General features: G+C 38.3%; 1 protein-coding gene across 8 annotated transcripts in view; it reads left to right on the top strand.

Moving 5' to 3' along the window:
• LOC105489603 (ubiquitin protein ligase E3 component n-recognin 2) overlaps positions 1-14,131 on the top strand; it is a 127,685-nt gene that overhangs the window by 72,036 nt on the left and 41,518 nt on the right. For 7 of the 8 annotated variants that reach the window (XR_011623719.1, XM_071097038.1, XM_011754518.3 and 4 more), the window contains 8 exons: positions 1,492-1,675; positions 4,664-4,725; positions 6,032-6,142; positions 6,868-6,933; positions 8,635-8,757; positions 8,894-8,957; positions 9,878-10,002; positions 12,643-12,695. Coding sequence is in view for 7 of the 8 variants with exons in the window: in XM_071097038.1 (XP_070953139.1) it covers positions 1,492-1,675; positions 4,664-4,725; positions 6,032-6,142; positions 6,868-6,933; positions 8,635-8,757; positions 8,894-8,957; positions 9,878-10,002; positions 12,643-12,695 (788 nt within the window). In the remaining variant the exon portion in view is untranslated. Of the gene's footprint in view, positions 1-1,491; positions 1,676-4,663; positions 4,726-6,031; positions 6,143-6,867; positions 6,934-8,634; positions 8,758-8,893; positions 8,958-9,877; positions 10,003-12,642; positions 12,696-14,131 lie in introns of those variants that run through there. The other variant, XM_011754522.3, reaches the window with a different exon arrangement.

The raw sequence follows: 14,131 nt of genomic DNA, 5'->3' as shown, positions 1-14,131 counted from the left end.
GAGGAAAGTGGAAGAGGGAGGAATAAGCAGAATCCTAAGTAAATTTTGGGGAGACCTGGAGAAAATAGTGGTGATACTTAGTTCATTAAACAGCGTATTTTCCTTCTTCACCTATAAACTCAGTAAAATTTTAAAATTCTACAACCTTAGGAAAAACTTGAAAAATAGAGAAGGAAATAATCCAAATTGTCTCTTCCTAATGTAACTATCTTTGTTTTTTGTTTTTTTTTTTTCACAATCCCTTCTAGACTTTGAGAATATAAAAATGGTAGTTTGTAAATTTATTCAATAATAAAATTTTATTATTGGTACATTTGTCCTGTGTCTTAAAATTATTTTGGCCTTCCTTGGCGATAAAGTCTAGACGACAGCCTGTATACGTTATGAGGTTAGGGAAGGTTTCTGTAAGGTCTGAACAATGTGTAAAAGTTAATGGAACAAAGAGTAAATGATATTCGTGATTGAGAAGACAGCTGCATTATAGTCTGTGATGACAGGGACGAGGGTAGTCCTAGGAGCTATTGAAAGGTCTGTGGTTGGAGCGTAGAAGTAGAGAACAGAGATTTGGGCACAGGAGTGATTTTTCAGGGCCTTGGCCATGTAAAGAAGTTTTGAATATAATTCTTTTTTTTTTTTTTTTTTTTTTTTTTTTTTTTTTTTTTTTTTTTTTTTGAGACACGGCTCACTCTGTTGCCCAGGCTAGAGTGCAGTGGTGCAATCCTGGCTCACTGCAGCCTCGACCTCCCTGGGCTTAGGTGAGCCTCCCACCTCAGCTTCCCGAGTAACTGGGACAACAGGCTCTCACCACCACACCTGGCTAATTTTTCTATTTTTTGTAGAGACATGGTTTCGCCATGTTGCCCAGGCTGGTCTTGAATTCCTGGGCTCAAGCGATCTGCTTGCCTCGGCCTCCCGAAGTCTTGGAATTACAGGCGTGAGCCACCACACTCAGCCTGCATTTTATTTGAATTGAAGTGGGAAGCCTTTAGAGATTACCATCTCTCTATTAAATTCCCTGCTTCAACTCTTGCCTCCTTTATCATAACATTCCCTATACAGTGACATGATTCAATTTACATGTTTTTTAAAAATTGCTCTGTATGGAGAATGGACGGAGGGGGCAAGAGTCAAAGCAGGAATTTAATGGAGAGATGCTTGGCAGTGCCTTAGAGTTACTAGAGATACAAAAAAGTAGCAAGTTTTGAGAGAAACTTAGAAGATGAAGTTACCAGCTTGGTAATAGATTGGACAATGGGGAATAGGGGAAAGAAGGGTACTGGAATAACTTCTAGATTTCTGTACTATATGGGTAAATGTATCATTCACTGAGATGGCGGACATTGGAAGAGGGACCAAGTTTGGGAGGGAGAATTGAGTTTGGTTTTGCCCGTATTGTTATTTGAGGTACTTACTCATTGAATTTGAGGTGCTTATTCAATGTTGTAGAAACTCAGCCTTTTGAGTAACTTACAGAAAAACCCTCTTTTTTAGGAAAAAGTGTTAATTGAAGCTTACAAGAAATGTCTCGCCGTACTGATGCAGTGTCATGGTGGTTATACTGATGGTGAACAACCTATCACACTAAGCATTTGTGGACATTCAGTGGAAACTATCAGATACTGTGTTTCCCAAGAAAAAGTTAGCATTCATCTCCCAGTTTCTCGCTTACTTGCAGGTAAAGCGTTTCCCCTAAAATAAAACCCTAAAATTATCTTTTAAATTGTTATTTGTGGTTAATATCTGTGAATACTTTGTGCCAGACATTATTCTATGATTTCTACATCGTTAACTTATCCAATCATCACATTGTCCTGTGAAGTAGGTATTATTGTTAAGCTTGCTTCACAGATGGGAAGACAGAGGCATAGAGAGTGACTTGCTTAGTAAGTCACACAACAAGAAAGAATCAGTTGGCATTATGAGGAAGTTTGGCACCAGAGGCCATGTTTATAGCTGTTATACCGTAGTGCTTCTTTAGACTTAACTACAGATACCACATGTTTTATCATTTCACTGAATCCAGCTTCAAAGTCTGTGTTATTAACATTCAAATTTATCTGTCATTTAAGCAACTGCTAATCACTTGAAGCCACCCCACGTTTTCTCTTCTTTGTTTCTCTCCCTCTGAGCTGTTTCATATATTTATTGATAGCCTTTTATGCAACAGGTCAAGAACAAGGCCATAATGGGGTGATAATTCTTTTAATTTCAAGTAGTTGATTTATAAGGCACTTGTAATTAATTGCTGGAATGTCTGAAGCTGCCATCTTACATGGCCAAAGTCTTTAAATATGTACTTATCCATCTCTACAGACTCATTTCAGTACAGCTTTCATATTTCTTGATTCTAGGTATTCTTATCTTGCTCACACACTGTTGTTTTCTTTAGTTCCATTTTAACTCAGAGAACAGAAAGAAATTTTGAAGGTATTTTTACTCATTGTAAAATATGTAGTTTATGTTAAGTTTGTGGCTCAGTAGCTTAATGTGATGTGAGGGTGTGTTTTTTGTTTTGTTTTGTTTTTTTCTGGAGGAGATTATAGAGAATTTGTTTCATTTCTTCCTTAAATGTTTGACAGAATTCACCAGTGAAGTCATCTCATCTGATGCTTTAGTTTTTGGAAGGTTACTAATTATTGAGTCAATTTCTTTAATAAATATGGGCCTGTTTAGGTTATCTGTTTCTCCTTGTGTGAGTTTTGGTAGTTTGTGTCTTTCAAGGAATTGATCCATTTCATCTAAGTTATCAGATTTGTGGGCCTAGAGTTGTTCATATTCCTTCATTATCCTTTTAATGTACATGGGATCAGTAGTAATGATTTCTCTTTCATTCTGAAGGCATTTTTTTTCATTGTTCTGAGACTTATCACATTATCCCACTGATAGACCCTTGCCGTGGGTATATTATTGAAGTCATGGTAATTTAAGATAATTACTTACTGTGAGGCTTATAAAGTTGTTATTCCTAGACATATGAATATTAAAATGGTACAATAGACCATTACCTAGAATGAAATCATGATCGTAAGAAGAAATCTGTCTTATTTCTATAACTTGTTCACGCCCAGTTTTGTTATAAGTGTTTTGAGCAACTGAACTGTCGATCCTCAACACAAGCAATTAATGGCATGGTGTTGTGGAAGAGTACTGGATAGAAGGCAAGAAAGTGAGGCATACATGGGGAAGTAGCACACAGGCACAGTGCGGCATGCCCTGCGCATGCGATTAAAAAAAAAAAAAAAAAAAAAAAAGCAAGAAAGTTAGTAGTGAGTCCTGTCTCCAACTGAGTCACTGATCTCTTCTGCCTTTAAAAATCTGAGTGAGACTCTGTCTCAAAAAAAAAAAAAAATCTAATTTTATGGGAGGAAGCTAATGCTGATAGTTACCTACAGTGAAAAAAGTCGATACTCTAAAAATGTACTAATTTCTGCCTACGTTTTTACCTCCCTCAAAGCTGTTGTGTGAATATTTTTGAGTATTCATTTTCTTATATTTGATAAACCTTAGCCTAACTGCTTATAATTTAATTGGAAATCTAAGTAAACCTACACAAAACAGTTCTTGGACAGTTTGAAGCAAGTGCTAATGGAGTTTGAGCAGTAAATGTTGAGAATAAGCTATTAGAATGGCATTAGTAGTGCAAGTTTTCCTAGATGAAGAAAGCCTCAAACCAGGCTTGAGTAAGTGGCCAGTATATATTGATAAGACTTTAACGGGTGTCCTCTGTTTAAGCAATAGCATAAACAGAACACATTCAGAATGAACGGAAGGCCAGGCGTGGTGGCTCATCCCTGTAATCCCAGCACTTTGGGAGGCCGAGGCCAGCAGATCACCTGAGATCAGGAGTTCGAGACCAGCCTGGCCAACATGGCAAAACCCCATCTCTACTAAAACTAAGAAAATTAACTGGGCATGGTGGAGTGTGCCTGTAGTCCCTCCCAGCTGCTCTGCTTGGGAGGCCAAGGCAGGAGAATCACTTGAACCTGGGAGGCGGAGGTTGCAGTCAGCCAGGATCCCTTGAGGTTAGAAACTAAGGAGGCTTTGATCCTAAATCGGAAGTTCTGGGGGACTTAATTCAAAGGTCAGTATCAGTGAGGACCGTGATTCCAGTGCCAGTTTCTCCATTCAGTGGCCGGAAGGATCTCTCACTGCTATACTTTAAATGGGAACAAACTCCATGGCCCAGTGAAATACAACTCTTAAAGCTGGCGTACCATATGTATAAATTGTTTTAATAGCTTTTAAAATGTCATCAGTGTATATTAGTACATACAACTAAGACTAGTTCTAAGTGTGCCTTTGATAACAGATTCACGAGAAGCATTAAAAAGCCTCTATTAGCCGGGCGTGGTGGCGGGCGCCTGTGGTCCCAACTCCTCAGGAGGCTGAGGCAGGAGAATGGTGTGAATCCGAGAGGCGGAGCTTGCAATGAGCCGAGATCGTGCCACTGCACTCCAGCTGGGCGACAGAGCGAGACTCCATCTCAAAAAAGCAATAATAATAATAAGCCTCTTATGAATATGTTCATTTTATATCTTAATTGGTAATTTGATAGGTTCGTAAAGAGAAAAGAAGTCAGATGTAAAGTTGAGTGAATATTTAGGGTATTTTTCCTAAATGATTTTTACTGATAGAAATACTGTTTTTTGTTTCTTTCATACAGGTTTACATGTATTATTAAGCAAAAGTGAAGTGGCATATAAATTTCCAGAGCTCCTACCTCTAGTAAGTGGTGCTAACATTTAAAAGTGAATACCTATTTATTATGTTCCTTGTATTTGAAATCACTTTGAAACACATTTTTAGTTTGGGTTCTCCAGACGAACAGAACCAGTAAGATATTTATGTGTGTGTGTGTGTGCGCGCGCGCATATACATACATACATACACACACACACACAGAGAGAGAGAGAGATTTGTTGTAAGGAACTGGCTCATGAAATTATGGGGGCTGAAATCTGGCAAGTCTGAAATCTGCAAGGGAGCCTAGCAGACTGGCAGACTGGAGAGACCCAGGGAAGAGTTGATGTTGCATTCTAGAGTACAGTGGCTGTTATAAAGGCAGAATTCCTTCTTCCGTGGGGGATATCAGTCTTTTCTCAAGGCCTTCAACTGAATTGATGAAGCCCACCCATGTTTGGAGGGTAATCTGCTTTACTCAGAGTCTATGATTTGTTTTTTTGGGTTTTTTTTGTTTTTGTTTTTGTTTTAGACAGAGTCTCACTCTGTCACCCAGGCTGGAATGCAGTGGCGTGATCTCGGCTCACTGCAACCTCTGCCTCCTTGGTTCAAGGGATTCTTCTGCCTCAGCCTCCCGAGAAGCTGGGAATACAGGCACCTGCCACCACTCCCAACTAATTTTTGTATTTTTAGTAGAAACAGGGTTTCACCATGTTGCCTGGGCTGGTCTCGAACTCCTGATCTCAGGTGATCCACCTGCCTCAGCCTCCCGAAGTGCTGGGATTACAGGCATGAGCCACCATGCCCAGCCAGTCTATGATTTAAATGTGAATCATGTGTAAAAAATACCTTCATAGCAACATTAGATTGGTGTTGACCATAAATGGGATACCATAGCCTTGCTAAATTGATACATAAAACTAACCATCACACAAACATGTCTTAATTAAAATAAATAAGGCTGGGCACAGTGGTCCACACCTGTGATCGCAGCACTTTGGGAGGCTGAGGTGGGTGGATCACCTGAGGTCAGGAGTTCAAGACCAACCTAGCCAACATGGCAAGTCCCCATCTCTACTAAAAATACAAAAATTGGCCAGGCATGTTGGCTCATGCCTGTAATCCCAGCTACTCGGGAGCCTGAGGCAGGAGAATCTCTTAAACCTGGGAGACGGAGATCGCACCACTGCACTACCCCCTGGGTGACAGTAAGACTCTGTCTCAAAATGATAATAATAATAATTTATATTGTGTTTTATAAAAGTGTTGATCCCTATCGACCAAACTTCTTTCTAGAACTGATTTTCTGTGTGTGTTTTTTTTGTTTTCTGTTTATTCTTTGTATATATAGAGTGAGCTTAGCCCACCCATGTTGATAGAACACCCTCTTAGATGTCTCGTTTTATGTGCCCAAGTACATGCTGGAATGTGGAGAAGAAATGGGTTCTCTCTAGTAAACCAGGTCAGTGTTCTAATTCTATGAAGAATTTTCATTCCATTCTTGGCTTCTATGAAGGTTGTAATTTTCAGTGGACTTAGTGAAAGCTGAGGATCTATATTAAAATTGTTTGAAAAGATTTAATGATAAAACAAAAGTTTCTTAAAACTTTTATTCATAGTTTGTCAAGAAATAATATAAAAAGTAGAAATGAACAACAGTGGTGATAATTTTTACTTGAAATAATTTTTTAGAACAAAGTTGGATATTAAAAAACAAAAATCCAGATTTTATCTATTTAAATTAAATTGAATTAAAAGATAAAGTCCTTTTAATATAGCTGTAAAGTTGAGGTTTTACTTTTTATAGACCTCACATAGGCTTGGAATGAATTTTTTTTTTTTTTTTTTTCCAAGATCAGACAAGATCTGGCACATTTGGGGTGGTATAGCTGTAAACAGATTGCTTTTTCCTCCTGTTTTTGGTAGCTCCTAACCTTCCTGAGACCACAACCTTTTACTTTATTTGGAGACCCAGCAAGTTAGCTGCAAAATGTGAACCATATCATGACCACTGTAATGTGAAAATCTGTAACTAATTAATCTATACTAAGATAGTTGTTAGAAAAACCACATCACACACATGCACACATTCTTGTACAAACTTGTGCTTTTGGGAAAGGATTGGGAGAGAGAGCGAGCCTGAACCAATAAAAACTATTTACTCAATATAATTACTTATTTTTTTAGATTTATTACTACCATAATGTGAAATGCAGACGTGAGATGTTTGACAAGGATATAGTAATGCTTCAGGTAATGAATTAAAAGCATTGAACTTAAAGGTTGTGGGGAATCTTTGCTTCTTGTTATTTCCATAGAATTGAGTCACTTGTGATCACTCCCAAATCTATAACTCCAGTCTAGCCCTGTCTCCTAACCTCCAAACTCACATGGCTAACAGCGTTTAGATCATTTCCATCTGTATTTCCTAGACACACTTCAGATTAAATGTGTTCAAAATAACTCCTCATATTTCCTCCATACCTTCTTCCTGTCTTCAGTTCCCTACCTTGGTGAATTGTTCCACAGTCTACCTAGTTGCTAAAGTCATTTACCTGAAAGCCATCCTTTCTTCCTTGTCCTCTGGTTCTTTAACTAATGTTAAACCTCTTAGTTTAAACCCCTTAAACTAATTTTCAAGGACTGCGATACTTAAAGTATATTGAAGTTCCCTGAATTTGCCATATTCTCATACATCTTAAACTCTGCATATTTCTTTTCCTCCCTAAGTTACTCACCCCTTCCTTTTCCATTTACCTAGCTAACTTATTTTCCTGCTTGTCTTTGTGTTTACTTTAGCATTACTTGCTCCAGGAAGCCTTCCCTGACACACTAAAACTTGGCTACATGTCCCTTTCGTGAGGACCCTAGCATGGTATTTAACCCTGCCATAGCACTCACAACCTGGATTGTGATTACTGTTTACTCTTCAGCATCCTACCCCCACCCCACCAAACCATGGCAGTTATGTCTTGTTTCTTTTTTTGTCCCTTTGGCCTTGCATAGTGCTTGTCACATAGTAGTTGTTATCTGTTACTGCTGAATGGATTTAGTCACTATAGAAAAATAAAGCTGGCCAGGCGCGGAGGCTCACACCTGTAATCCCAGCCTTTTGGGAGGCTGAGGTGGGTGGATCACCTGAGGTCAGGAGTTTGAGTCCAGCCTGGCCAACATGGCGAAACCCCGTCTCTACTAAAATTACAAAAATTAGCCTGGCGTGGTGTCATGCGCCTGTAGTCCCAGCTACTTAGGAGGCCGAGGCAGGAGAATCACTTAAACCTGGGAGGTGGAGGTTGCAATGAACTGAGATCACTCTGCTGAACTCCAACCTGGGTGACAGAGTGAGACTTCATAAATAAAGTAAAAAAAAGGTGTATTTCAAAAAAGTATTAGTTCAGAACAAAATCTAGGTTGATTTATAATTTATACAAATGGAATTAAAAGAGAATTGAAACTAATATTTAAAAGCTGTCACTTCAGTTAGTATAATGCTTACCAGAAAAAAATAGGTTAGGAGATCTTGATAATTTAATATGATCGATATTTTTAAAATACTAGAAGGTTAATTAATCTGCCACATTTCTGAGTTCAAACAGTGATCAGTGAACGCCAAAATAAAATTTTGGCACTGAATTCATAGGAATACAATTATTCCAAAGCATTAGAAGGAAGGAGAACTCATAGTCTGTATTACTGTGCTGGATGGACTTAGGTTTGGGGCTTGTGTGCTTGTATTTTGTTTTACCAATTTAGATTCCTTTCCACACTTGTCTGCTACCACAAGTAGGGATTGAGGTTAAATGAGTTTTCATCTTTTATTGGGATTGGTAAACCTTTTAGAATTGGTAAACTGCTTTCTCTTGTGCAAGCCAAACTATCTCTAATTGTTTCAATAGTGGCCCCTTTGACCTTCCTCTTTTCCTTTATCTCAAACGTTAAAAAAAAAAAAAAAAGACAGGTGTCTCCATGATGGATCCAAATCATTTCCTGATGATCATGCTCAGCCGCTTTGAACTTTATCAGATTTTCAGTACTCCAGACTATGGAAAAAGATTTAGTTCTGAGATTACCCATAAGGTAAGAACATGTTTTATGAAACCACAACACATTGCTAAAGAAGCATCTTTCCTCCTTTTTGGATATGTTAATCCTTTGAGATTATACAATATGCCTATTCTTATCTCTGAACTTTATCTTCCCTCACTCGTTATAGGATGTTGTTCAGCAGAACAATACTCTAATAGAAGAAATGCTATACCTCATTATAATGCTTGTTGGTAAGTTTAAATTGAGGCATTTAATAAATTACATTGACGTTTATAGTAGCAAATAGTTTGGAGTTTCTGGCCTGTGTTTCCCTTGTTTTGAGAGGATACTCAGTCTTAGGGGAAGAGAATTGGAATATTTCTCTTTTTCTCCCCTCTGGTTACTGTAATATTGAGAGTTACAGCACTTTCGTGCTTTGGAAGAAGGAGAAAATACAACTACCGAAGCAGAATAAACTGGAAGACTGTATGTTGCAGGGTGGTGGCAGGGGAATTGGGGGACAGGAGAATTTAGCAAGCAAGGAATAGGATATTTAAGATCTATTTACTCTTGATTTATATCTTAACTATGTTTCTCTCCATGGGTTTGTGGTACAAAAGTATCTTCTTGACTTCAGATACAATAATTCCAAGCTAAAGGAGACCTATGGCTAATAGATGTGGATTTCTTTCCTTATTACCTATATTTTCAGTCCTTTACTACTGTTTTAGACCCACCGTAGTCCACAGAGCAGAGAATCCTGGCTACTGTCAGGAAATTATACCAATGAAGAAGGTCTCCAAAGTTGATATTTTATTTGCTACTAGATAGAAGGGGAAAGGAAGGCTCTCCCTCCTTGCTCCCACAAGGAGAATGGGGTAAATGCAGTTTCCTTGACCACATTTAATCCCTTCTCACATTTCTGATCCCATTCTTCGGCAACAAGAGCTCTCTCCACTGCCTAAAGCCTGCCCTCACGTGTTGGGTCTGAGACACAGAAGCATGGTCGGGAGCTGCTCTCTCCCTGGCTTATTGCCAGAAGAGTCCTTACTTTCCCATTGCTCAGACAGACTTAGAGAAATATAACATACTGCATGAATTGTAAGTATATATCACAAAAGTATTGTGATTATGTTAAATGTATGTATATATACTTTTTCTTTTTTGACAGGAGAGAGATTTAGTCCTGGAGTTGGACAGGTAAATGCTACAGATGAAATCAAGCGAGAGATTATCCATCAGTTGAGTATCAAGCCTATGGCTCATAGTGAATTGGTAAAGTCTTTACCCGAAGATGTAAGTACCTACATTTCTAAAAAGAAAACTGTAGAAACTTTTCCCTCTCAGTCTAGAAGCTATAGGTTTACTTCTATATACCTTTCTCACAATTGTAAAATCTACTATCATGGGATGTGTATAATTCCAGTCACTCTTATTATAAATAATTAGAAAAAGAGCATAGGAGTAGAAAACAGAATAGTAGGCCAGGCGCAGTGGCTCACGCCTGTAATCCCAGCACTTTGGGAGGCCAAGGTGGGTGGATCATGAGGTCAGGAGATAGGGACCATCCTGGCTAACACAGTGAAACCCCGTCTCTACTAAAAATACAAAAAAATTAGCCGGGCGTGGTGGCGGACGCCTGTAGTCCCAGCTACTCAGGAGGTTGAGGCAGGAGAATGGCATGAACCTGGGAGGCAGACCTTGCAGTGAGCCAAGATGGCGCCACTGCACTTTTCTTTTCCAATAAAGCCTTGAAGAAGATAAGGGCACTAAACAAAAAGTAAGCCCAAACCTCAGAACTAATGTTTGTACCCCATAGAAAGAGGTCATTATAGGGTCTTTAGTACAAAGTTGCTATGGGTATGGATAATGCTTTATAACCTAGTGTATTGAGGAAGGGAGTCAGAAGTACCTACTCACCTATGTTGAGTAGAATAAATAATGTTTTCCTAAGCTTTTTCCTTTTTGGCCTCCAGAGAGTCTTCTTAATGATGAGCCCTTGTTTCATTTTAGTGAATGTAAAATAATAGTGACAAGGACATTCATAGGTAAAATTGTAACTGTTTTTCCTTCCAGGGGTGATAAGTTCCCCAGCAACCTATACTTCAGCCATGGGGCTTTTCAGAAACTCAACCCTTATAATTGAGAAGGGACTTTATTTTCATTGAGGCTTTTCAAAATGTTTGCCCTAATTTGAAACATAGATCGAAACTTTCAACCTTAACATTTATTTTTCTGAGATTTCAACCTGTCTTATCTTTGTTGCACAGTAATACTTTTAAACTTTGTATTATAAATATTTCAAACATCTATAGATATTAAAAAACATAGTTTAACAACCCCATCACCAGCTTCAACAGAGGCCAGTCTGTTTTCATCTGTACCCCAACCACTAACCTCTGTGCCCCACTGTATTATTTCCTAGAGAATACTGGATTTACCATTTCATCTATAAATAGGACTATATGTATCTAAAACAGTGATTCCTCAACTGAGGACAATTTTGCCCCCCAGGGGACATCTCTGAATGTCACTACTCAGGATGGGGTGTGGGGTGCTACTGGTATCTAGTGGGTAGATGCCAGGGATACTGCTAAACATCCTGCAATACCCAGGGCAACCCCCACAACATACCTGATCTGAATGTCAGTCATGCTGAGGTTGAAAAACTCTGATCTAGAAAATGAGGACTCTTTTAAAAACCCTATCTTTATATTATCACACTTTTAAAAACAATAATTGATGTATCTCTCTCTCTAAATAAATATATATAGAGAGAGAGAGAGAGACAGAGTCTGGCTCTGTCGCCCAGGCTGGAGTGCAATGGCACGATCTGGGCTTACTACAACCCCTGCCTCCCGACTTAAGCGATTCTCATGCCTCAGTCTCCCAGGCAGCTAGGATTACAGGCACATGCCACCACACCTGGCCGAATGATGAATAATTTCTTAATGTCACTAAATAGCTAGTCAAGATAAAAATTACTTGTACCGCTTTAATGCAGGAAGTGAATCCCAAGTTGTTCAGTTAGGAAGCAGTTATAATTTAGCCTAAACTTTAAGGAACAATAAAATTTTAAAAAAGCGTTTTTAAAGTGGTTTAAGCCTTATATAAGGTGATTGTCGACTCGGCACAGTGGCTCACACCTGTAATCCCAACACTTTGGGAGACCAAGGTGGGCAGATCACAAAGTCAGGAGTTCGAGACCAGCCTGGCCAACATAGTGAAACCCCATCGCTACTAAAAAAAATAAAAATAAAAAAATTAGCCAGGTGTGGTGGCAGGCTCCTGTAATCCCAGCTACTTGGTAGGCTGAGGCAGGAGAATTGCTTGAACCTGGAAGGCAGAGGTTGCAGTGAGCCAAGATCACACCATTGCACTCCAGCCTGGGTAACAATGCAAGACTCCATCTCAAAAAAAATAAAAAATAAAGTGATTGTAACTGTATTTCCCAAACATTTTAAAGAATTATTTATTCACAGAACTCCTATTACTATCTTGTCGTGAATGAGATATGATTTGGGAAGTGCTGTTGTACTGAAAATAGACAAGAAATTAGTGCAACTGTTTTATAAAATACCAGATTTATTTTACATAAATTTTTAAAAATGTTTTATATAATTTGTGCTTTCAATTAGTTAGTTTAGAAAGCTCTTACCTTGATTCCGTATGGTAGTGACTTTTTTAAAATCATAAAGTTTTATCTATTTTATGTATTTAAAAATAATATATCAATTTGAATGAACATCAGCTTACCAAGTAAGTGTGTCTAGTTTTGTATAAATCATTGTGTTTGCTATGGAATCCTCATCTGTGAAAATGGAGATAAGGTGTATCTACCTTAGGTTCTTATGAGGGTCAGTGAGATAAAACGCAATGCTCAGAGTGCTAGTAGTTATTATTAACATGAAACACACTTGTGTCCTGTACCTTTAGGAGAACAAGGAGACTGGCATGGAGAGTGTAATCGAAGCAGTTGCCCATTTCAAGTGAGTTTACTTCCTATTATTTCACATTCTTTTTTACTTTTCCAGTACATTCATTTTTCTTAGAGTGTTTTCTTTGATGTAACTGAGAATGAAGTTGCAGCTTTCAGAGAGTGATAGACATTTTCAGATTATAGCTCTGAATTAAATCTCTCACTGACATTTCACTTTCTGATCTCACCTGGTACTCAGCAACATAAAGTGACATTGTGAGGGTTTTCATCCTATTCAGAATAGGTATTCATAGCTGATGGTTTCAAATAGTGAAAATTAACCTCAGCAGTGATCTAAGTAAATTCATTGTAGTTTCTTAAAACTGCTTTCTTTGTTTTTATTTGAATGTGCCGCCTAAATTGTGGGATAGCCTCTCAATGCCACTTTCTCCAGTGTCCACCGTCTTCCCCAGTCAACAAACTGGTTCATACCCTTAAAGATACTGAGGCAGTTTCTTAAGCCTGTTTTTTCTTTACTTCCTATCCCAATGACAATGTATTCATTTTTTTTAACCCACTATAAATTTTTGAAGATAGTGTCTTTATTTTTTGTTGGTTATAAAGACAATACTTGCTTTTAGAAAAAATATGGAAAAATACAAAGAAAAAATATTACCTGTAATCCAACCACTCGGATGATTTCTATTATGTTTGGATATATATCTTTCTAAATTTTTTTTGTGTACTTGGAATACATAACAAAAAATGGTTTCACTTTATATTTACTATTCTATAACCTTTTTTAAAATTAAATAATGGAATGTTTCCATGTATTTGTGTCTTTGTAGGGGTTTTGTTGTTTTTATTGGGTTTTTTTAGTTTTTACGTAATACACTTTGTCAGTACATATAGGCATACTTCATCCTTTTTCTCTTCAGCCTGGGCGACAAAGTGAGACTCAAGTGCAGTGGCATGATCTTGGCCCACTGCAACCTCTGCCTCCTGGGTCCAGGCAGTTCTTCTGCCTCAGCCTCCCAAGTAGCTGGGATTACAGGCACCCCACCACAAATTTTTGTATTTTTAGTAGACATGGAGTTTCGCCGTGTTGACCAGGCTGGTCTCAAACTCCTGACTTCAGATGATCGAGCCCGCCTTGACCTCCCAAAGTGCTGAGATTACTGACCTGAGCTATGGCGCCAGGCCCTTTTTCACGTCCCTGTAGGGCGCCAGGACCTTTTTCACGTCCCTGTAGTCATGTACTGTAATGTATCTAACCTCTTCCCTGTAAGTGTAATACATAACTTCCAGATTTTCTCTTATAAACAAATATTGAACATCCTTGTACATACAGCATTAACAAGTGTATCTTTGACTGTGAAAGTATTTGAGGATTAGCTAGATCAAAATGAAAGCTTGTATTACATTTTGATACATACCTCCTAATTGCCTTCCCAAGAAAAGTCATCAATTTATACTCTGACTAGCAGTGTATGAAGAGTGCCCTGC

The sequence above is a fragment of the Macaca nemestrina genome, chromosome 5, assembly GCF_043159975.1.
Source record: "Macaca nemestrina isolate mMacNem1 chromosome 5, mMacNem.hap1, whole genome shotgun sequence".
Classification (NCBI taxonomy): Eukaryota; Metazoa; Chordata; class Mammalia; order Primates; family Cercopithecidae; genus Macaca; species Macaca nemestrina.
The sequence above is the reverse complement of the archived record's forward strand: the minus strand, read 5'-3'. Positions and strand labels throughout refer to the sequence as shown.